This window comes from Ambystoma mexicanum, chromosome 7p, assembly GCF_040938575.1.
Source record: "Ambystoma mexicanum isolate Mex_15411 chromosome 7p, UKY_AmexF1_1, whole genome shotgun sequence".
NCBI lineage: Eukaryota > Metazoa > Chordata > Amphibia > Caudata > Ambystomatidae > Ambystoma > Ambystoma mexicanum.
Genome location: NC_090939.1, coordinates 606,442,366 through 606,468,168, shown reverse-complemented (window position 1 = coordinate 606,468,168; position 25,803 = coordinate 606,442,366). Strand labels below are relative to the sequence as shown.

General features: G+C 55.1%; 1 protein-coding gene across 1 annotated transcript in view; it reads left to right on the top strand.

Moving 5' to 3' along the window:
* Positions 1–25,803, top strand: part of SLC9A7 (solute carrier family 9 member A7) — an 889,600-nt gene that overhangs the window by 797,414 nt on the left and 66,383 nt on the right. Inside the window, exons 14-15 of the mRNA XM_069636615.1 lie at positions 1,745–1,821; positions 10,227–10,332. Of these exons, the coding sequence (XP_069492716.1) occupies positions 1,745–1,821; positions 10,227–10,332 (183 nt within the window). The remainder of the gene's footprint in view (positions 1–1,744; positions 1,822–10,226; positions 10,333–25,803) is intronic.

Here is a 25,803-nt window from a genome sequence, read left to right as displayed (position 1 = left end):
TGGCGCCTTATATCCCAGTGCCACAAGTCCCGCCAGGACTGATATTACAAGTCCCGGCGGATCGGGTACACTGGAAAATGTTGTTCCCCATTCCTGTGGAGTCCCATAGGGCTCCATGGGAGTGGGGAGACAGAAGCAACGGCACCGTTGCTAACAGTGCCGGTGCTTCCGCGACAAGTCTGCCTACCGGGACCGTTGCGCCCAGCAGCTCAAACCTGCTGGGCGCAACAACCCCTGCAGGCCTACCTGTAGTGTGGCGGTCCGGAAAGGGTGTCGGTATGTTGCTACGACACCCTTATTTCCAGACCGCCACACTTGTAATGAGGCCTACTGTTTCTCCTACAAACCTTCAACGCGTGCTTCTCGAGCCCGAACAATGTTCTGCCCTCAGTGTTTACACCCTTTCACAAGAGCACACTATGCTGGTTGGATGATAGTTCCCCACTCCTGGTGCCCGGGTATGAGTGAAGGTGGAGGTGGAGGTTGATTTATACCCTCATACTCTGACATGCATAAAGGCAAGAAGGGGCTGGAATCCAGGCCATCCTACCGGAAACTATAAAAACACTTTAGGGATGAATGAGTATTGAAATTCAGTTGGCTTCCCTCTAGGGCGATAGTCCTCTTGTTGTAGTGGTAATCAGGGACAGGTCTATTCATATGTTTACGGTTGCAATGAGAGATCCTTCAAGGAGAGCTAGGATTACTTCCCTCTCATACTCCTATTGTTAGGCAAGAGGGCAGGCACCATGACACCTACTCCGCACCCATCTCTCCGGCGGATGAAGAAAAATAAAGGCTTTTCATTGCTGGCAAGATATCTGAGCGGGTTAAGCACTCACCTGTGCAGCCTTGCTTCACGAGTTCAAATCCCTGCATGGGAATTGAACTTCAACCATATGAGGTTGATAAAATGAGTACCACTAAATTGGTTAATAATATGCATTATTAGAACACCTGGAAGCCCCTCCACTTGTAAATGTTCTAATAATGGGTATCTGGCATGAAGCACTTTATGAAATTGTGGAATTTTCATTATTATTGCTTTGCTTCTCCTGGGCAGATGTGTCAAACTTGCAGCATTTGTATTTTTCGTGGTGTATCCCTGTCGGTAGAGGTGAATGAGATGGTGGTATTATTTATGGGGAGCGGCTTAGACGGATGGGCTGTGTTCCTCCAGAACAGCTCTTCAATTAATTTTGGTCAATTTCCTGACTTGCTTGCTAGAATATCAACACCTGGGTCTGCAAGCGACATAGTCAGAATGAGTTGTCTTCCTTCAGAACACCTCTTGAATGATTTGTGGTCCATTTCCTGACTTGCTTGCTAGAATATCAACACCTGGGTCTGCAATGCGCTTTGTATTGCAATCTTACAAAGTGTTATCATTATGTTTCTGTAATAGAATTCTATGTAAATCCGCTGTTACAGTATGCATTAACATCAAGAAGAACTTCATACTGTGAGCCCAATGATGGACCTGGCTACAATGTTCAGCCAATGAAGAATATCCAGCGTGCACATGAACGTCCCTTTGCAAAATATTACCGGTCTTGTTCTTAGGGTTGTTCATTATTGAAATCCCATGGACTATCACAGAATAAAATGTGGTTTAAATCGTAGGTGTTGTCTTTGAAACACCCAAGATAGTTGGGTGTCAATGTCCATTTAACAGTAACAACACATGAGTAATCTGGGTTTCTGGAGATGTAGACCTAAACTCATCTGTTTTTGTTCTCATCAGGATGGCCCAGAAGGCGGAAGCAGAACAAAGCAGGAGAGCGCCTGGATATTCCGATCATGGTACAGCTTTGACCACAAGTATCCTTTGCACAGTTGTTCATTTGTCTATCGGATGATGGACAATGCTGTGAAAGCAGCACATATTTTATTTTGTGGTATTTTTTCAGACGATACAAATTCTAAAACAATGTGGTAAGCAACCTTAATTCATTATACCCAACTGCTTCCATGTGCACCCAAAATAATGGTTTCTCTGCTTTCCTGTAAATAGGCTGTAGTGCACAATGTCTAGACAAGAAGAAGTGTTGCTACATATGCAATGAGCACATTCATGTGGTAAGTTAAGCGCCAGATGGCAAACCTGTTTCCTCTGGATGCAGTCCATAACAATCGTTATTGGACTACTCTGGAATCGTGACAAAGCACACATCAGCAGTAATGTGCCTGGCGGTACCGCTTTCCACGATCCAGTGTTTTGTTGGCAATTGGATCCAGTAAAGGACTGTGCGAGAATCTGTCAGAACACAAACTTGGACAGAGCACTGGCAATCAACCGAGGAGGAACTGTGCTAGATATGGGGAGAGGTGAGTGAAGGAGCAGCTGACAGCGCTCTTATATTCATGGGTTTATAGCCTTATTGTCCTGGGGCCCATCACTAAGGTTAACCATTGTTCTCTGCCCACTGTATGCCCCGTTTCCTGAGACCCAGCCCCATCGGTTTGTTGATGGTCAATAACTAGCATTAGTGACTGTCTTCCATATCAGGGAATGCTATTATCTGTCATTGTTGTGAGTATACAGCTATGCAGGTTCCAGGATTACTTATGCATTATTTCTGCTTACTGACAGGGCAGTATAGCTACACAAGTCCATAAAGCAACTTGTAGCTCCAGTGCTTCCTAAGTTAAACGATAACATGATAGCCCAGAAGTTGCACAACATTGAGTGCAATGCTTGGTGGCAGGCATGAGGTGACTGCCCATCAGGTATGGGAGTATTCTACACATTGTCCACCCGTTGAAGACACGCTATTGGGTTGGTTCGTGCCACTTCATTGGTGAAGCCATTCTTTCTGACAAACTCCACAGAGTGCCAAGAGATTTGCTATCTGGTAGTGTATGTGGTGAATTAGGTTCCTTTACCAATAAAGAAGTGTCAAATTACTTTTGTTAATTGCACATTTCAATACATTGAAAGGAGTGCCATATTTGATGTTGGATATTCATACGCATGGCCATCAGAACAATGTCAACTGGTCAGTTTCTCTTCCCAGACCCAAAGTGTGCAGCCTGCATGTGCAGAGGGACATCAACATCTGCTTCATCCAGAAAAGCTGTGTTACCTGGAAACAGCTTTGGAGGTAGCTGGCACAGTACAAATGACTGTTAACTTACACTGCAAGCAAATGCTGTCATCAAGAGTGCCCCCCCCCCAAATCCTTGTGAGTGCTTCTTCTCCTTCTGTACCTTTCCCCACTCAAATGAAACGGGGCTTCCTACAAAGTCACTATTAAGGTGATATCACCCTACAGCAGGTGACTCTGTTGGTAAAGATCCACCAGCAAAGTTAAGGGCCAGAGCAAAGCCAGGGTCCCTTAACGTGCTCGGCAGTGCTGTTAAAAGCGCAGTCGGCCCACTGAGGGGTAATATTTCCATTAGGAACCGCAATGTTCGATGCTGTGCTAAATTTTCTTTTTTGAAGAAAAAAATAGATTCAGGGTTTACCTGATGCTTGGCCTGGTGAAGTCTGCTTTCAGTGTTGATAACAATATTCTTACCAACACAGAAAAGGTATCTCACCAGTACGGGCAGAAGAGTGAAGGATCAGGAAATGTTTAACAAAAAGAGAAAAGAGCCTTTAGAAGCACGTAGACATAGGGAGTGCTAAGGGGTTGCTGGTGGTGACCAGGAGTCCAAGTGGGGCAGTGGCGGTAAGGGACAATGGCCATGCAGCATAATTGGCCTGTCGGATTACTGATGATACTCGAAAATAGAGCAAAAACATAAGACCCTTTCATTCTTGCTCTAAAATGCTTGCACCACATAAGTCACCACTTGTGTCCCAACACTGGCCTCAACACACATTGCTGGCAATTTGCACTGTAAGATGCTTGTCTGCAGGTACACTAGCTTGCAGCCTTTGGGTTTGAGCAGTGTTCGAGCAACTGCTTGTACATGCCACTTTTGACCTCAGGTGAAACTTGAGATAATGCCAAGACTGAGCGGGACAGTTGGGTGGGATGCCTTGATCTGGAAAAGATATGCTGGAGGATAGAGGGTAGCTTGCCCCCCAGTCTCTATTGCTGTGTTGGTTTAATTAATTTGTTCCCATCTCATGTGACTTCCCTTTAGTGTGTTCAGTTTCTCCTGTGTAGGTCCTGCTAGGTGTTAAACCTCCTGCTTCCGTTCCTTTTTCTGGCCTTTTACTGCTGCACATCTCTTTTGAAAGTGGATGAGGAATGATTTTTATGAGTACTTTCTGTCCATACTAGACTTTATGTAAAAATAGTGCAAAAAACATTTTGAAAACATTTTAATTTTTTTATTGTGATTTAATCAAATTTGGTTTTTACACAACTTCATTTAAAACAACATATACATAATACTTTCAGTTGCCATCTTCAAACAGACATGATTTACTCATAAAAACGAAACTAGACAGCCCCCCAACCTAACCAAGCCACAGTATTTACCATCCAAGCTAAGCAACACATGTTGTAGAGGTCATACAACGTAGATGCAAGAGCGAGAGAAAACAAGAACAAAACAAAACTGTACAAAAAAATCAAGCTTAGGTGATAACATTATATTTTTGGAGAACTTGTATCACCTTTATCGTGAGCGCTGTCTCATGGCCATCAATCATTCTGTCCCAAAACACTTCTGCTAAAATCCCCTCTCTGTCCACAAATCTTTGTAGGAGAGTTACTCTCGTATCCCAAGTACCCTCGCACTCCATCAAAAAATGTCTTAATGTCGGCTTTCTAGGGTCTTTACAGATAGCACATAATTTGTGAGCATCCTCCCCCTTCCCCTATTTAGAGAGAGCCTCCACAGTATGCACTAGATTTAGACAAACCCTTAGAACATGTTGCCTCAGTTGAGTAATTTCTTGAGATCTTTTGGAACAAAGCCCAGTTTCTTGTCATACACTGAGAGCAAGTTTTCCAAAGATGCGATACGCATTCCTTCAATTATTTTTATCCAGTCCGTTCTTTCTAGTGCTTTTTTGGTTTTCAAGGGATTAGCAACCAGTGTTTCGAAATCTGTATCTGCTCTCAAAAGAATCTCGCTTACCCTGGAATCCAAATTGGTCCATGTAGTTGATTTAGATTGCTCAAGATGATCTTTGACATCTGCATACAATGTGTGTGCTTGTGATGTTTTAATTAACCGATAAAGAGAGATTAGCTTCCAGTCTCCTAAAGTACCCAAAGATTTTAACCTCAGTTCATACCTTAGACAGGAGGATGAGAGACCTTGTGGGAGACCAAGGACCCTCTTCCCGATTATGCCTTCCCATTTGTGCCAATTAGTATTCCAGAGTAAAGGTTTAGCCTCGAATCCATAAAGGATACTCGTACCACTTTAGCAATGTAGTATTTGATTAGGGGAATTATTGAGAATGTACAATATCTCACTGAAAGTTTCTTCATTTGAGATACCAAGTGCATGATTTTCCCATGTAACTCCATTTCTACTTGCACTATGGTCGGTGATGCATACACTATGTAGCCCAGGTAAATTGCTTCCTCCACTCTTGGAATTCGTTGACCATCCAGTGACCACTGTAAGTACTTGATCTTTCTTCCTGCCCTTCTAACTACCACTATTTTCGATTTTCCTGAGTTGATGTTGAGACCATTCAGCTTGCATTCAGTAAGCGCTGTAGTCCCACTGCTGTTTTATGGAGTAGGACAATATCATCTGCATAGGGCAGCCAGCTGATTTTACTATTATTTATTTTTGGGCTGGCCAATGCTGCTGAATCTAAAGCTATCCCCATATCTGCCAGGAAGAGGTTGAATAGGATAGGGGCTCCCATGCGACCTTGCCTTACTCCCCTTTCCACCTTAATGTATTCTGATTGATTGCCTGGTTCATCTAGTCTCACTCTTACTGTGGTGTAGCTCCACTAACATTGCCAAGATATGTCTCGGGATCCCCCAGCTTAATAGCTTACTCCACAAGGACTCTCCATTTACCTGGGCAAAGGCTTTGGAGAGGTCTATCCAAGCCCCATATAATGGTGATTCCTCTTTTCCCCTTGCTTTCTCGCTCAGGACGCTCAAAACTAGCCTGTTAAGGGAAGGTGAGAGAGCCCTCCTAAAGACTGTCTGACGGCTAGACAAAATGTGCTCCCTCTCGACCCATTGCTCCACTTCTCTCATCAGTAGTTTCATAAAGAGTTTACTATTAAAGTCAAGGCGGGCGATGGGGAGATAGTTTGCTGGATTCAGCCGATCGCCCCCTTTGAAGAGTGGGATGACTGCGGCTTTTTATGAGTATTTTCTGTCCATACTAGACCTTATGTGAAAAGAGTGCAAAAACATTTTGAAAACTTTTTATTTTAAACACCACTACCCAATAATGAAGCTAAGATAAAATCGAAAGTGGGCAAGAGGTAAAGTGCTTAGGAAAACAAAGTGTTTATGAAAACAGCATGAAGTGCTAAGACAATCCCTTGGCAAAAGTTGCCAATTCCACACCGTGTAAAGGGAACATTGCGCAGGAATCGATGGGCTTTGCTGCAGTGCGTATAGTGCTGGAAGTGGAGTTCATGAAAATGCTGAGGTGTAGGGTCTCGATATTATTGCTGGAGGTGTTTGAACACCCCCAGCAATATTTAGCACTGCACCCCCTTATAAAGAAATAAACTGCACAAAAAAAAGTCTGCTCTCAAAAAAGGCCAGGCTCATCCTATGCTACTTGAAGGGTAGCTTAGCCATCACCAAATAGTGAGGTGGTGACAAGGGAAGGGTTTGTCTGGCAGGGGCCTTATTCTGGGCCCCTTGAGTTTACATGTCTTCAGGCCAGAATAACTGCTCAGAGGCCGCACCTTTCCCAGACACCTCTGAGCACCACATCTGGAAGATGAAGGTGATCCAGAATAACGTGCTGAGAGCAGCTCTCAACATCCCAAAACTTGAACATATCACCTCGGCAAGAAGAAAGGCCCATTGGCTCCCCATTCGTGAACTGATCTTATTTAAAACCTTGTCAATCAGGCACAAATGTCTCTCCAATGCGGCTCCCCTCTAGCTCTAGTAAATTATGAGAGCAAAGTAATACAGGCCCAAAAGTGGGTGGCTCGAGCTTCCTGACTATTGCAGCCAAACAATGGAGCTTACTCCCCAGGCCTTGCAAGCTGAGCAATCATACTGGACCTTCCAGAGGGCACTAAAAACTTGGCTGTTTGCATAAACGGTCGTCCGGATTCTGACCTACTGTCTTTATGTACATTTCTTGTGAGTAACTGGTTATATAACAGCGGCTTGATGCCCTCAGGTTTAGTGTGCTTTATAAATGGAAAGATAAATAAAAATAAATATTTCATCCTGGCCTTATTAGTGCTTGGCTTCTTGCAGACATGATAGTAGCCGTCACTAATGCCATCCACATTATTACGCCCTTCTGACACTGGTGCTATACTACTCGCAATAATTCGAAATTGCACTACCACCTATATAACCTACTTACCATGGGCAGGGTGGTAATCTCAGTGTTGGGATTTAGCACAAGCAAGCTGTTTGGGTGATAAGAGGCAACAGATGTTTTTAAATCAGAGCAAGCAAGCCACAGAATTTCATGTGTTGCTGCATCGTATTTATGTTCAACTTTTGGTTTCGTTCATGACCGCTTTTAACTTCTGAGTCAGGAAAACAAAACAAACCATGGATAAAAATGAACTTCTCATGTTAAGGACCACATAGTGTGTGGTGAAGTGGCATTTTTCTCAGGCAGGCACAGTGACTACACTACATTTGTCGGAGTAATTTGCATGATTCCTCCATACTGTTCCCCAAAAATCAAGATGATCATTTTCTTATGTCGAGTAGAAATTTCCTGGTTGGGTTTGGCCAAACCTCAAGAGCAGCAATTCTGGAAAGTGTGACCTATGTTAGTGGGCCTGGAGGATAGCTCAGGGGCAACACCAAGTAGCACTGTTTCGATACTCGGTCCTGTGCTTAGAGGCCAGACTCTGGCATGATGGCCGATATAAAAACCCTATTATGTTATGTTATTTGGCATTTATATAGCGCTCTATATATCATTGGTATTGCCTCAAAACGCTGGTAGGTTGAATGCCCTCGGGGACCGCAGTCCAGGTCAGTAGAGAGAGTAAGTGTTGTTGGGTGCGTGGATGCACCAGTTATGTGTGCAGCTGATGTAATTGCCTGATGGTAGCTGCTTCCTAGCGTTAGGTGTGGTGGTGGACATATCAGTTGAATGTGTGCAGTCTGGTGGGTGGACACCCTGACTGGGTTCTGGCTGCGTTAGGCCCGTAGGACGCTTATGTGTGCAACTAGGCCGGTTTGTCATGGGATATAGCTGCGTTTTATTAGAGTGATAGGGTGATTATGGTTTAGTGTTCATATGTGACCAGCTAGACTGAATTTATTGAGGGTTATAGCTGTATTCTAATTGGGTGATGGTGTAGAGTAGAGAGTACGTGTGGTGATATATGATGGTTTGTCCACAAAGCGCCTAAGCACAGTGCGCTTCAGGCGCTAGATGACAAGTGGGCGAAGGGAAAGAGGGAGAATGCAAGGCACTCCCACAGGCTATGGGCAGTATGAATGTGAAGACTAGTTACTGTACTCGGTCTGGAGAAACTAGACCGTGCATGTGCTAAGGCACGGACAGGAGTGAATGCCTTAGGAATGGTTGATGGGGACCGGAGGGTCTGGGTGACATCGCGGGGCTGGGGTAGGGCAAGCATCAAGCAAGATGGGCAAGAGGTACAAAGAGGCATGACGGGACCAGAGGGCTGCGGGTATACAGCAACATCAAGGGGGAGTAGGGGGGCTGGGCATAGAGCGACAAGGTACACTAGAGGGCCGCGGGTACACTGCAATGTTTTAGGGGACCAGGAGGGAAGCAGGGGGCACACAGCGACACCGCAGGGAGCCAGGGGCTTGGGCACACAGTGAAACATGGCAATCTAAGGGGTTGTGGGTACGCACATCCTCGGGGACCGCAGTCATGTCAGTAGAGAGACGTAGGGTGCGTGGGTGCAGCAAATGTAATTGCCTGATGGTAGCTGCATCCTAGCATTGCGTGTGGCGGTGATGAAACCAGTCGAATGTGTGCAGTCTGGTGGGTGGACACCCAGACTGTGTTCTAGCTGCGTTAGGCCTGTAGGAAGCTTATGTGTGCAGCTAGGCCGGTTTGTCATGGCATATAGCTGCATATTTATTAGAGTGATGAGGTGTTCATGGTGTAGTGTTCGTATGTGAGCATTGTGTGATGGTGTAGAGTAGAGAGTAAGCATAGGGATATGATATGATATGATGGTTCATCCGCACAATGCGCTTCCAAGCGCTCGATCACAAGGGAGGTAACGAGGGAGAACGCGAAGATACTCCCACAGGCCATGTGTAGCGCAAATGTGATGACTAGCTACAGCACTTGGCCTGCAGACATCCAGACTGTGCAAGTGCTAAGTCACGGACAGGACAGCATGACTGGGAATGGTACTGAGGACCGTGGGGGCTGGGTACACAGCGACATCGCGGGGGACCTGGGTAGGGCAAACAGCAAGCAAGCAGGGGCCAGAGGTACAGAGAGACATCACAGGACCAGAGGGCTGGGATATACAGTGACATCAAGGGGATCAGAGGGGGCTGGGCACACATCAACTACGTGGGACACGAGAGCAGCATGGGTATACAGCGATATTTTAGGGGACTAGGTGGGAGGCTGGGCGCATAGTGATACTGCGGGGAGCCAAGGGGTAGTGCACAGCGCCATCAAAGGGGTGGGGTATGCGTCGACAACAAGGGGGCAGGAGGGGTAGGGGCACATAGGGACATCATAAGGACTAGTGGGCTGGCATACAGTGGACTGGCGGTTTGGGGTGTAGTGAAGTGATGGTCTGAGCAACAGTGAAACATGACGACCTAAGGAGTTGTGGGTACGCACGCCCTCGGGGACCGAGTCGGGGCCAGAGGGGTACGTGGCGGGGACTAGAGGGGCAGGCATACGCAGCAAGAACACAGGACCTGGAGTGGGCTGGGCTTACATCAACAGGACGAGGGGGCAGGGGGATACATGGCGACATCACAGGGATACATAGCAACATCATTTTTTTTTGTGATGTTTCTGGTGACCAAAATGTGATTCTTCATCCATAAACATAGACATCTGTTTTCTTTGCTCTTGCCAGTTTTACAAATGACAGTGTGAACTCTAGTTTAGGGTTTGATTTTATTCTGAAAGTTTGCAAAAAACAATTTTTTTCTTACATTAAAAACATTAAGTTATCTGAAGCCGATTCTCACCCACAGTGGCCCTCCGCTGGTTACAACGTTCCCAAGCTGGTGTGGCTGTATTGCCAGATGCCTTACCAGCCCTCAGGTTCAAGAGGTAAGTGCCAGAGCGAATTAAAGCATGTTCTGCTATTTGCTATTTTATTGATTAATAGTACATGTCAGCCTGCAATATCTCCATAAAAGCCTGGGAATAATGTTATTACAGGCTAGTTGGTACATCATAACAGATCTGTAATACGAAAATGGCATCACAACTGCTCCTTAATCGGTTATAAGGCTTCAGTTGTGACGTCACACGGCCTGTTCTGCAGCCAGCGATGGTCGGAATTCCAGCTGTCACTGCAGCAGTTAATTAAAGCTGTTACAAGCTTTTCCGATTCCCTGCTTGTTATATAATTTTTGTGAAGCTTTACAGTGATTAATTGCCAGGGCGCTGTTAATGGTAGAATGTTTAATTTTTGCACTGCTTTAGTTTAACACATGTGAGCAAGAATCTGCATGTTATTACTTAGTTTAAAGTAGAAAATAAAAACGTTTTTCAATGCATTTTATTAAAAAGTTTCAACTGTTTGTCTGCAACACATTCACTTTTTTAAAATCCTAACAGATTCTACATTAACAGGGTAATTCATAGAATTTCGCAGAAAAGTGTCGCAAGCGGCTGGCGCAGAGTGTCCGCGTGCGATTGCCTGCGCCAGGCACATGCGCTAAAACCGATTTCCGCGCACAGCGTATTCATGGATTTCAGGCTCCCAAACCAGCCGTGGCGCAGAGTATCGCAGCGACCCTGCAGCAGCGCCAGTAACGCCCCCAAGAACGCCCTCGCGCAAGGAAAAGCCATCAAAATCGCTAAATCATCGCAAAGGGCTGCGCTAACCCTGGACCAGTCTACAGGGCTGCCAAACAAGGAATGCAAAGCGGGTAACGTGCATATCAGGGGTATGCGTGAAGTCATACACGCGATTAGCCAGGGTACGTGTACTACAGGGGTACGCGGGAAGTACTACACGCGGTTGGGCAGGGTACGTGTATTACAGGGGTGTGCGGGAAGTTCTACACGCGATTCGGCTGGGTAAGTGTATTACAGGGGTGCGCGGTAATTCTCACATGCGATTTGGCCAGGTACGTGTATTACAGGGGTGCGCGGGAATTATCACACGCGATTTGGCCTGGTACGTGTATTACAGGGGTGCGTGGGAAGTTCTACACGCGATTGGCCAGGGTACGTGTATTACAGGGGTGCGCGGGAATTCTCACATGCGATTTGGCCAGGTACGTGTATTACAGGGGTGTGCGGGAAGTTGTACACGCGATTCGGCTGGGTACGTGTATTACAGGGGTGCGCGGGAATAATCACACGCGATTTGGCCTGGTACGTGTATTACAGGGGTGCGTGGGAAGTTCTACACGCGATTGGCCAGGGTACGTGAATTACAGGGGTGCGCGGGAATTATCACACGCGATTTGGCTTGCTACGTGTATTACAGGGGTGCGTGGGAAGTTCTACACGCGATTGGCCAGGGTACGTGTATTACAGGGGTGTGCGGGAAGTCCTACATGCGATTCGGCTGGGTACGTGTATTACAGGGGTGCGCGGGAATTCTCACATGCGATTTGGCCAGGTACGTGTATTACAGGGGTGCGCGGGAATTATCACACGCGATTTGGCCAGGTACGTGTATTACAGGGGTGTGCAGGAATTATCACACGCAATTAGGCTGGGTGGGTCCTCACAGGTGTTCCCTGTACACCCTCCATGGCCCCTGCAGGCAGCCCACAAAACAGGGGACTACCCTGCACACCTGCTCATGTCCCCCTGCACCCCCACCCCCCAGCAGTGCAGGGGAACCCTCCACCAGGCCCCCACCCATGTCTGCCAACACCCCCACCCCCCAGCAGTGCAGGGGCACCCTCCACCAGGCCCCCACTCATGTCTCCCACCACCCCCAGCCACCAGGGGCACCCTCCACCAGGCCCCACCCATGTCTCCCAACACCCCCACCCCCCAGCAGTGCAGGGGCACCCTCCACCAGGCCCCCACTCATGTCTCCCACCACCCCCACCCCCCAACCACCAGGGGCACCCTCCACCAGGCCCCCACCCATGTCCCCTATCACCCCCACCCCCCAGCAGTGCAGGGGCACCCTCCACCAGGCCCCCACTCATGTCTCCCACCACCCCCAGCCACCATGGGCACCCTCCACCAGGCCCCCACCCATGTCCCCTATCACCCCCACCCCCCAGCAGTGCAGGGGCACCCTCCACCAGGCCCCCACCCATGTCCCCTATCACCCCCACCCCCCCGCCACCAGGGGCACCCTCCATCAGGCCCCCACCCATGTCCCCTATCACCCCCACCCCCCCGCCACCAGGGGCACCCTCCACCAGGCCCCCACCCATGTCCCCTATCACCCCCACCCCCCAGCCACCAGGGGCACCCTCCACCAGGCCCCCACTCATGTCCCCTATCACCCCCACCCCCCCCCGCCACCAGGGGCACCCTCCACCAGGCCCCCACCCATGTCCCCTATCACCCCCACCCCCCAGCCACCAGGGGCACCCTCCACCAGGCCCCCACTCATGTCCCCTATCACCCCCACCCCCCCGCCACCAGGGGCACCCTCCACCAGGTCCCCACCCATGTCCCCTATCACCCCCACCCCCCAGCAGTGCAGGGGCACCCTCCACCAGGCCCCCACCCATGTCCCCTATCACCCCCACCCCCCAGCAGTGCAGGGGCACCCTCCACCAGGCCCCCACCCATGTCCCCTATCACCCTCACCCCCCAGCCACCAGGGGCACCCTCCACCAGGCCCCCACCCATGTCTCCCAACACCCCCACCCCCCAGCAGTGCAGGGGCACCCTCCACCAGGCCCCCACTCATGTCTCCCACCACCCCCAGCCACCAGGGGCACCCTCCACCAGGCCCCCACCCATGTCTCCCAACACCCCCACCCCCCAGCAGTGCAGGGGCACCCTCCACCAGGCCCCCACTCATGTCTCCCACCCCCCAGCCACCAGGGGCACCCTCCACCAGGCCCCCACCCATGTCCCCTATCACCCCCACCCCCCAGCAGTGCAGGGGCACCCTCCACCAGGCCCCCACCCATGTCCCCTATCACCCCCACCCCCCCGCCACCAGGGGCACCCTCCACCAGGCCCCCACCCATGTCCCCTATCACCCCCACCCCCCAGCCACCAGGGGCACCCTCCACCAGGCCCCCACTCATGTCCCCTATCACCCCCACCCCCCCGCCACCAGGGGCACCCTCCACCAGGCCCCCACCCATGTCCCCTATCACCCCCACCCCCCAGCCACCAGGGGCACCCTCCACCAGGCCCCCACTCATGTCCCCTATCACCCCCAACCCCCCGCCACCAGGGGCACCCTCCACCAGGCCCCCACCCATGTCCCCTATCACCCCCACCCCCCAGCAGTGCAGGGGCACCCTCCACCAGGCCCCCACCCATGTCCCCTATCACCCCCACCCCCCAGCAGTGCAGGGGCACCCTCCACCAGGCCCCCACCCATGTCCCCTATCACCCCCACCCCCCAGCCACCAGGGGCACCCTCCACCAGGCCCCCACCCATGTCCCCTATCACCCCCACCCCCCAGCAGTGCAGGGGCACCCTCCACCAGGCCCCCACCCATGTCCCCTATCACCCCCACCCCCCGCCACCAGGGGCACCCTCCACCAGGCCCCCACCCATGTCCCCTATCACCCCCACCCCCCCGCCACCAGGGGCACCCTCCACCAGGCCCCCACCCATGTCCCCTATCACCCCCACCCCCCCAGCCACCAGGGGCACCCTCCACCAGGCCCCCACTCATGTCCCCTATCACCCCCAGCCACCAGGGGCACCCTCCACCAGGCCCCCACCCATGTCCCCTATCACCCCCACCCCCCAGCCACCAGGGGCACCCTCCACCAGGCCCCCACTCATGTCCCCTATCACCCCCACCCCCCCGCCACCAGGGGCACCCTCCACCAGGCCCCCACCCATGTCCCCTATCACCCCCAGCAGTGCAGGGGCACCCTCCACCAGGCCCCCACCCATGTCCCCTATCACCCCCACCCCCCAGCAGTGCAGAGGCACCCTCCACCAGGCCCCCACCCATGTCCCCTATCACCCCCACCCCCCCGCCACCAGGGGCACCCTCCACCAGGCCCCCACCCATGTCCCCTATCACCCCCACCCCCCAGCCACCAGGGGCAACCTCCACCAGGCCCCCACTCATGTCCCCTATCACCCCCACCCCCCGCCACCAGGGGCACCCTCCACCAGGCCCCCACCCATGTCCCCTATCACCCCCACCCCCCCGCCATCAGGGGCACCCTCCACCAGGCCCCCACCCATGTCCCCTATCGCCCCCACCCCCCAGCAGTGCAGGGGCACCCTCCACCAGGCCCCCACCCATGTCCCCTATCACCCCCACCCCCCAGCCACCAGGGGCACCCTCCACCAGGCCCCCACCCATGTCCCCTATCACCCCCACCCCCCAGCAGTGCAGGGGCACCCTCCACCAGGCCCCCACCCATGTCCCCTATCACCCCCACCCCCCAGCAGTGCAGGGGCACCCTCCACCAGGCCCCCACCCATGTCCCCTATCACCCCCACCCCCCAGCCACCAGGGGCACCCTCCACCAGGCCCCCACCCATGTCCCCTATCACCCCCACCCCCCCGCCACCAGGGGCACCCTCCACCAGGCCCCCACCCATGTCCCCTATCACCCCCACCCCCCCGCCACCAGGGGCACCCTCCACCAGGCCCCCACCCATGTCCCCTATCACCCCCACCCCCCCGCCACCAGGGGCACCCTCCACCAGGCCCCCACTCATGTCCCCTATCACCCCCACCCCCCAGCAGTGCAGGGGCACCCTCCACCAGGCCCCCACCCATGTCCCCTATCACCCCCACCCCCCAGCCACCAGGGGCACCCTCCACCAGGCCCCCACCCATGTCTCCCAACACCCCCACCCCCCAGCAGTGCAGGGGCACCCTCCACCAGGCCCCCACTCATGTCTCCCACCACCCCCAGCCACCAGGGGCACCCTCCACCAGGCCCCCACCCATGTCTCCCAACACCCCCACCCCCCAGCAGTGCAGGGGCACCCTCCACCAGGCCCCCATTCATGTCTCCCACCACCCCCACCCCCCAGCCACCAGGGGCACCCTCCACCAGGCCCCCACCCATGTCCCCTATCACCCCCACCCCCCAGCAGTGCAGGGGCACCCTCCACCAGGCTCCCACCCATGTCCCCTATCACCCCCACCCCCCCGCCACCAGGGGCACCCTCCACCAGGCCCCCACCCATGTCCCCTATCACCCCCACCCCCCAGCCACCAGGGGCACCCTCCACCAGGCCCCCACTCATGTCCCCTATCACCCCCACCCCCCCGCCACCAGGGGCACCCTCCACCAGGCCCCCACCCATGTCCCCTATCACCCCCACCCCCCAGCCACCAGGGGCACCCTCCACCAGGCCCCCACTCATGTCCCCTATCACCCCCACCCCCCCGCCACCAGGGGCACCCTCCACCAGGCCCCTACCCATGTCCCCTATCACCCCCACCCCCCAGCAGTGCAGGGGCACCCTCCACCAGGCCCCCACCCATGTCCCCTATCACCCCCACCCCCCAGCAGTGCAGGGGCACCCTCCACCAGGCCCCCACCCATGTCCCCTATCACCCCCACCCCCCAGCCACCAGGGGCACCCTCCACCAGGCCCCCACCCATGTCCCCTATCACCCCCACCCCCCAGCAGTGCAGGGGCACCCTCCACCAGGCCCCCACCCATGTCCCCTATCACCCCCACCCCCCCGCCACCAGGGGCACCCTCCACCAGGCCCCCACCCATGTCCCCTATCACCCCCACCCCCCCGCCACCAGGGGCACCCTCCACCAGGCCCCCACCCATGTCCCCTATCACCCCCACCCCCCAGCCACCAGGGGCACCCTCCACCAGGCCCCCACTCATGTCCCCTATCACCCCCACCCCCCCGCCACCAGGGGCACCCTCCACCAGGCCCCCACCCATGTCCCCTATCACCCCCACCCCCCAGCTACCAGGGGCACCCTCCACCAGGCCCCCACCCATGTCCCCTATCACCCCCACCCCCCAGCAGTGCAGGGGCACCCTCCACCAGGCCCCCACCCATGTCCCCTATTACCCCCACCCCCCAGCAGTGCAGGGGCACCCTCCACCAGGCCCCCACCCATGTCCCCTATCACCCCCACCCCCCCCGCCACCAGGGGCACCCTCCACCAGGCCCCCACCCATGTCCCCTATCACCCCCACCCCCCCGCCACCAGGGGCACCCTCCACCAGGCCCCCACCCATGTCCCCTATCACCCCCACCCCCCAGCCACCAGGGGCACCCTCCACCAGGCCCCCACTCATGTCCCCTATCACCCCCACGCCCCGCCACCAGGGGCACCCTCCACCAGGCCCCCACCCATGTCCCCTATCACCCCCACCCCCCAGCCACCAGGGGCACCCTCCACCAGGCCCCCACTCATGTCCCCTATCACCCCCACCCCCCGCCATCAGGGGCACCCTCCACCAGGCCCGCACCCATGTCCCCTATCACCCCCACCCCCCAGCAGGCAGGGGCACCCTCCACCAGGCCCCCACCCATGTCCCCTATCACCCCCACCCCCCAGCCACCAGGGGCACCCTCCACCAGGCCCCCACCCATGTCCCCTATCACCCCCACCCCCCAGCAGTGCAGGGGCACCCTCCACCAGGCCCCCACCCATGTCCCCTATCACCCCCACCCCCCCAGCCACCAGGGGCACCCTCCACCAGGCCCCCACCCATGTCCCCTATCACCCCCACCCCCCGCCACCAGGGGCACCCTCCACCAGGCCCCCACCCATGTCCCCTATCACCCCCAGACCCCCGCCACCAGGGGCACCCTCCACCAGGCCCCCACCCATGTCCCCTATCACCCCCACCCCCCAGCCACCAGGGGCACCCTCCACCAGGCCCCCACTCATGTCCCCTATCACCCCCACCCCCCAGCAGTGCAGGGGCACCCTCCACCAGGCCCCCACCCATGTCCCCTATCACCCCCACCCCCCAGCAGTGCAGGGGCACCCTCCACCAGGCCCCCACCCATGTCCCCTATCACCCCCAGCCACCAGGGGCACCCTCCACCAGGCCCCCACCCATGTCTCCCAACACCCCCACCCCCCAGCAGTGCAGGGGCACCCTCCACCAGGCCCCCACTCATGTCTCCCACCACCCCCACCCCCCAGCCACCAGGGGCACCCTCCACCAGGCCCCCACCCATGTCTCCCAACACCCCCACCCCCCAGCAGTGCAGGGGCACCCTCCACCAGGCCCCCACTCATGTCTCCCACCACCCCCACCCCCCAGCCACCAGGGGCACCCTCCACCAGGCCCCCACCCATGTCCCCGATCACCCCCACCCCCCAGCAGTGCAGGGGCACCCTCCACCAGGCCCCCACCCATGTCCCCTATCACCCCCACCCCCCCGCCACCAGGGGCACCCTCCACCAGGCCCCCACCCATGTCCCCTATCACCCCCACCCCCCAGCCACCAGGGGCACCCTCCACCAGGCCCCCACTCATGTCCCCTATCACCCCCACCCCCCGCCACCAGGGGCACCCTCCACCAGGCCCCCACCCATGTCCCCTATCACCCCCACCCCACAGCCACCAGGGGCACCCTCCACCAGGCCCCCACTCATGTCCCCTATCACCCCCACGCCACCAGGGGCACCCTCCACCAGGCCCCCACCCATGTCCCCTATCACCCCCAGCAGTGCAGGGGCACCCTCCACCAGGCCCCCACCCATGTCCCCTATCACCCCCACCCCCCAGCAGTGCACGGGCACCCTCCACCAGGCCCCCACCCATGTCCCCTATCACCCCCAGCCACCAGGGGCACCCTCCACCAGGCCCCTACTCATGTCCCCTATCACCCCCACCCCCCAGCCACCAGGGGCACCCTCCACCAGGCCCCCACTCATGTCTCCCACCACCCCCACCCCCCAGCCACCAGGGCCACCCTCCACCAGGCCCCCACCCATGTCTCCCAACACCCCCAGCCACCAGGGGCACCCTCCACCAGGCCCCCACTCATGTCTCCCACCACCCCCACCCCCCAGCCACCAGGGCCACCCTCCACCAGGCCCCCACCCATGTCTCCCACCACCCCCACCCCCCAGCCACCAGGGGCACCCTCCACCATGTCCCCTATCACCCCCACCTCCAGCAGTGCAGGGGCAGCAGGCAGTCAGGCAGCAGCAGGTGGGAGCGTGCTCGGGGCTCTGGGGGGCAGTAGTTCGGCCTTCCGGGCAGGAGCGTGGTATTCCGTGTGCGTAGGCGTGGCCAGCTTGGTACGGAGTGATTTTGCACGTGAAAATCCTGCACATCAGCGTGAAAACCGAGGAAAGGCCCTCAGCGCGTAAGCGCGTCTGTGACGTGACCCGCACGGGTGTTTCCCACACAGCACGTGATGACAGAGCACACGTGGAAAGACTGCACGTCAGAGTGTAATTGCGTGTGATTGGTGGAAATGGCCCTACACGCAGAAGTGACAAAGCGTGTAATTGGTGGAAATGTCCCTACACGCAGAAGTGACAAAGCGTGTAATTGGTGGAAATGGCCCTAGCGCGTACACGCCGCGTAAGTGACGCTGGACGTGTGGCCCTGTATAAAAGGTATGTGTAGAACACGTTTTCCTTGTACGTGCTTTTCGTGGAGAGCGAGTGGGTGAATTCTGTACTTCTTGTCGTTTCACACGCGATTTACTTCACGGCGTTTCAAGTTCGTATTCCCTGTTACCTCTGACAGCTTTTTCTATTTTTTCGCTTTTACTGGTTTACCTGGGCCTGTTCCCTCAAACAGTGTTCCCTTCTACTGTTGTCCTGTCTCCTCAGACAGCGTACAAATCTTCTTTTGACGGGGGTGTTGCCAACCAAACGTGCTCCTTTTACACGCTCGTTTACCAGGCAGACGGTGAGTCACGCATGTGTCTAACATCTGTGCTTGCCCCGTGTGTAGCCTACCCCTTCAGAGGTCATTCTAGGCTGCGTGTGACACGCATACGTTCATTCTTGTGTTACTGGGTGCCACAGCGTAGTGCAGGTTTTTCTTTCTGCACACGTGGTCTAGGAGGGGTTGCGTGCACGTCATCTCCCTTTTTTGGGGCTCCTGTGCGTAGCGTGACCCGTCATCTTTCCCCAGGGGTTACAATCAGCCTTGCAAGAGCACTAGGGTACAATTACCATCTGGTACCCAACCCCTTTGACCCCCAATTGCCCAGGACAATAGTTTACAGCCACTCCCATACGCACATTTACATCAGTGCCATGGCTGGGAGGCGAGGATTCCGTAAGGGTGGCAAAGGTGGAAGAGCCACAAGTGGTGGCCGTGGTGGATCCGGTAGGGGACGTGGTCGTTACTTGCAGGGTGAGCCTGTCCCCCCATGTGTGGAGGACCAGTCAAGGGCACCCATAATCCCCCCCCCCTCCCGTTGAGGCTGATGTGGCTGACACCATCCATGCTCAGCCCTTGTTGGACCAGCCCATTGTGGCACCAGATCTGGCTGACTCCATGGCTGACTTCCAGGTCAGCAGGCCTATGACACGTGCGCTGGTGCACGTTGATGTCACCATGCCACGTGCATCTGGGCCAGCAAGGTCATCTGCTGCACCAAGGAGGCAGGGCGGAGAGGCTGCAGGGGCAGCTGCGGCTCCATCCACCCCAGCCCTCACACACCCAGCCAGGACAGTGTCGGTCCTAGTCCATGCTGCTGACATTCCCCCTGACACCATCACACTAGAGCCAATGCCTGCACCAACTCCCATGCTGAGTGTGCAATCCCACACTCCTGATACAGAGTCCACTAGGGCTCCTGCCCCTAGTGTCCAGAGCGGCGCAGGACACTCAGGATCACCACCACCTTCCAAGCGGAAGAGGAAGAGTGCTTGTCCGGCACAGGCTGATGCCCCAGACACGGCTACACAGTCCGGCCCATCCAGGAAGCCCAGCTTCACGGATGACGAACTGAATGCACTTGTCGAGTATGTGTCCGGACATGACAACGAGATGGTCATTGTTGCAGGATCCAAGACCACACCTGCACAACGCCAGGCACACTGGCAGACCGTTGCGGACATCGTAAGTGCCCTTGGAATCGTGAGGCGCACAGCCAATGATTGCTATAAGCGCTGGAATGACCTAAAGCGCAGGGCAAAGAAGAAGCTGGCCTCAAGTCATGCCCCAACTCTAGTGACTGGAGGTGGGTCTCCAGTATTAGACATGGAACTCACTCCACATGAGTCAGTCGCTGGGACCTACGTCACGGAGGAACAGATCCAAGGCGTGGGAGATCTGGCTGATTACGAGGCATTGTCCGGTGAGTGCACATGCATGTGTGTGTCATCCATGTGCATGGTGTGTGTGTGAGGGCATCTGTTTGTGTGCCAGGTGAGAGTGTGTGCGCCTGAGTCGTATGGGTCAGCCATGTGCTTCATGCAATACATCCTGCGCAGCTGCATTTGCCCATTGCAGTATCCCTTCTGCCAACAGTAGACATCTAGCCCAACAGCACCCCAGTTGCCCTTGTAGTGTCACCTTGCCACAACATTGTTGCTTATTTTTCTATGTTCAATCAGACAGATTGTTTGCATTCCACCACTTATACTAGGCATTCCTCAGTCCTCTGGTCACATGTCTGGCATGGCTATGGTAAAGTGGAGTGACTTTGTTACCTGGATATCATATGTTCACACATGTCCCTGTGCAATTGGACCATATTGGACTGGCAGCTCCAGGTGAAAAATCAGACCTGTTTGAATTAGAAAAGCTATTGCATGCGGGAACTGGACTGAATGAATAAGTGCTGCCCTCCTCTCCATCTACACTCAATAGCAATGGTACATGGCAGCTGTGTGATGGCATGTGTGTGTCACCTGGCAATCACAGGCCAATGTGTGATGCCACTGCCAGGCAACATGCAGAAAATGTGTTCATCTTCCATCTTTGTGTCATGAGTGTGTGCCATTTGCCTGCCCTTCATACGCAGTGAGGGTGCATGCATGGGAGGGTCTTAGTCATGTGGGACATGTGTCAATCAAGTACTGGTTCTCTTGCTTCTCAGCCCTCATTGTGTGCCATGTTGCTAATGCGTGTTATCATTTCTTTGTCATTATGTAACTGCAGGGGAAGACGCACCTGATACTGCTGGGGTTGTGGAGATGGTGCAGAGCCAGGAGGGGTCCGAGGGCCGACCAACCACCAGTGAGGGACGTGGTGTGCTGGTGGGTGAGAACCCACAAGTGCTGCAGGTCGTGCTCTCAAGGGGTGTCTCTGGCTGCACCTCCCCCGAGCTGTACTCAGCTGTTGACTCGGATGATGAGACCTACGTGCCGTCGCATGTGAGTGTTCCAGGGAGGGATTCTGTTCTGTCCCACCCACCTGCACCAGGGTCAGAACCCTCAATGGGGATGTCAGTGTTGGCAGCTAGGCCTTTGGTGGTTACGGATGCAGGGTCACACTCTGCGACATCTGATCCTGTTCCTGGGCCAGCAGATCAGAGGGGGAATGCAGTCCTGCAGCCTCAGGCAGTGCCGGCACAGCAAGGCGCAGTCCGCCTTGCCCCAGACAGGTGTGGTGCCCGCCGACGTGGTGGCCGTACGCCACCTGGCAATACCGCATGGGAGCAATCCATTTACGGTATGGCTACCCAACAGGCAGCATCATCCGAGATGATGGCTCAGGCCATGGATAGGGTGGCCACTTCCATTGTCCCCCCTGAAAGGCTGATGGAGCGACTAGAGCAGGCAACCAACTCCATCTGCCAGTCACACAGGGAGGACATGTTGGCGTCCAACATGGACAGGCGGGCGGCACTGGCGACTCTGCAAGAGTCCATCTCCATAGAGTCCCAGGGCCACAGGGAAGCCCTGAGGCAGGAGCTACATCAACTCAGGACGACTCTTGTTGAGCTTGAGGCTTCAACACACCAAAGGACAGAACAGCAGCTGGAGCGTCTCACCCGTACGCTCTCAGCTGAGATGCAAGCAACGAGGGCGGAGGTCCGGGCATCCCGTGAGTTGTTGCATGGGGACCTCCGCACCCTCATCCTCCAGAACGAGACCTACCACACCCGCATGCTTGCAGCCATGGAGGAACAGAGTAGGGCCTTGCGTGGGCTGCCTCCCATAGTGCAACCACCTCCGGATGCAGCTGCACAGGGTGATAATAGCGACAGCAGTGATACTCCCACAATAGGGTAGCAGTGTGGGCCATGAGCCCATGGAGGTGTTTTTTTTTCCCAGGATCCACACAGTTGGGTTTTGGTGTGCACCCTGACCTCGGACCTCCTGGGTGGCCTCCCCAACCCCCCCGGGCCCTTTAATGGCCATTTTTGATTTTTGTTTTATTTTTATTTTTATTTCTATTTTTATTTTTATTTTTTATTTTATATTTTTCCCAATTTTTTTGGGACAATTTGTCGGCTCCGTGGTTCCTGTGGGCATACGCTGCATTGTGGCTGGGAACATGCAGGCTTGGCATGTATTAGGTTCAGATGCCTGGGTTTGAGTCACACACACCCCTCCTGCTTCCCGTTTCCATGGGCTTGCAAAGGGTGTGCCCAAGTGACATTGAAGTACATGGTGACATTGGACTCCCACTACATGTGTGGGTAGTCTAGTCAATACTGTGTATAAATTCCTAGTGCATATTGCTGTTGTGTTGTACACTGCATGTTGCATTGATGTGTAACTCATCATCTGTGTCTGCCTCCCAATTTGCAGGTCCCTACCTCATGTCTACACAAGGCCCTCTAGTCTGGAGATGGGGTCCTTGTTGGCAGCAGTGCACCTACAACTCTACATGGCGCCAACACTGGAAGTGGTGGGAGTGCAGGCATTTCCAGGTGGTGAGACTACTGATTTATCACATTAGTGAAGTCATGTCAATGGTAGTACCTGCTCAAGTTTGTTGTTGGTCCTGCATTACAGTGAGTATTTCAGGTGTAGCAAGTTTCAATTGGGGACACTGTACATCGCAACACTTGTCATGTTGTGGGGATTACTTTGTTTACCTGCACATAGCATGACATGGCACGGTGTGTTGTGTGGCGGTGCTGGGGATGGGTTGGGTGACATGGCACTGTCCTCTTGTTGCATTTAGCAAGTGGGTATTCATTTTAGCTGCTTGAATGTGTTTCTTCACAACACTGCATTGGTGGTGTGTGTGGGTAGGGATGCACACATTGTAACACTTCCAGGTGAACAATCTCAGGCTGATATGCTTTTCACGGTTGAATCTCCAGACATTCAGGATCAGTGTCAGGTTGAGTCATCATTGACTGTCAGATGGAATGTGCCAGGCCAGCGTGCAGTCCACAGGGGTGTGATTACTATGTGAAGTAATTAGCCACTAGATGTGTACGGGCTGCCTCCCCCCGTGCCCTTTCCCCTCCCATGCGCAGCGGCTGTGCATGTGGTTGGGGATGTGGGGCCACCACCATGTCCACGGCCAGGCCCCGGCGTGTTGCAACGTTGTGCAGGACACATGCTGCCACTATGATCCTGCACACTACTGGGGGAGCGTATAACAGCTGCCCGCCAGAACGGTCAAGGGAGTGAAAGCGTGACTTTAGCACTCCGAATGTGCGCTCCACTATGCCCCGGGTTGTAATGTGGGCTGTGTTATATCTTACCTCGGGTGGCGTGGTGGGGTTCCGAATTGGCGTCATCATGTGGGGGCTGAGAGGGTAGGCACTGTCCCCTGTGGAGGTGGCGATTGGTATCATTGGTGGGGTTGTGACCTTGCTCAGTATCCAACATGCATGCATGTGCAGTGGCATACATACTCACCAAGCAGCCATGTATCGCCATGCCGCCCAGCATCTAGGTCCCGGCATAGGGTGGACATTCGGTAAATGAAGCTGTCGTGGGTGGAGCCGGGATAGTTTGCATATACTGAGGTGATGATTCCCTTGGCATTACATACTACCTGCACGTTGATGGAATGCCAGTGCTTGCGGTTCCTATAGATGTGCTCAGATGCCCTGGGGGGACGTAGAGCCACATGGGTGCAGTCGATGGCACCTAGTACTTTGGGGAATCGTGCCACACCGTAAAAATCCAGGGCTGCAGCATGCCTTTCTGCAGGTGTTCTGGGCAGGTATATGTGCCTGCGGACTGATGGGCGTGCAGTGATGATGTTCAAGACCTGGTGTAGGCAGCGTGACTGGGTGGCCTGTGACACCCCACCCACTATGGCACTTGTCCGCTGAAATGATCCAGTGGCTAAGAAGTGCAGTACATTGAGGACCTTCTCCAGGGGGCTGAGTGCTTGGGAGCACAGGGTGGGTGATGTGAGGTCATCCTCCCACTCACTCACCAGGTCCAGTATTATGTGTGGTGGAAACCTGTACCTTCCATACACCTGGTCATCAGGCATCCCGAAACGGCTGGTTCTGGGTGTGAATATTCTGGCCCTGACTATCCTCCTCCTCCTCCTTTGGTAGCCCACTGCCACTGCTGCTAGGAACGGTATGTTCATCCTGGCGTCTGGCTTGTTATTGTTAAAGTGCGCAATTTTTTGCTTTGCGCTTGTTCTAGGCGAGCGTGTGACCTGCGCACCCCTGGAATCCAGTTCCCAGTCCAATAGCGTGTGGAAATTCACACGCACCACGGGATACAGCGTGTGACCCGTGCACCCCTGGAATCCAGTTCCCAGTCAAATAGCGTGTGGAAATTCACACGCACCACGGGATACAGCGTGTGACCCGCGCACCCCTGGAATCCAGTTCCCAGTCCAATAGCGTGTGGAAATTCACACGCACCACGGGATACAGCGTGTGACCCGCGCACCCCTGGAATCGAGTTCCCAGTCCAATAGCGTGTGGAAATTCAGACGCACCACGGGATACAGCGTGTGACCCGCGCACCCCTGGAATCCAGTTCCCAGTCCAATAGCGTGTGGAAATTCACACGCACCACGGGATACAGGTTCGCTGACTACTTGCGTGTGTAAGTGCCCGCGCACCCATTAAATACACGTACATAGGCCAATCGCGTGTACGTGCACTTTTGTCCAATTACACGCGATGACACTCTGACGTGCAGTATTTCCACGTGTGCCCCGTCATCACGTGCTGAGTGGGGAACACCCGTGCGGGTCACGTCACAGACGCGCTTACGCGCTGAGGGACTCTGGTCCAATAGAATCGCGTATGCGTGCTGACGTGCTGACGCGCTTACGCGCTAAGGGCCTTTCCTCGGATTTCACGCTGACGTGCAGGATTTTCACGTGCCAAATCACTCCGTATCAAGCTGGCCACGCGAAAACACACGGAAGACCACGCTCCTGCCCAGAAGGCCGAGTTACTGCCCCCAGTGCCCCGAGCAGCCTCCCACGTGCCATCTGCTGCTGCCTGCCTGCTGCCACCGTGCCCTGCCATTTGGTGCCTGCACATCAGCCATCTGCAGGGGTCCAGTTGCTGTGTCCACCCCTGCTGGAACTGAAGACTCCCGACTGGGATTACATCGCTCCACAGCCCAGCC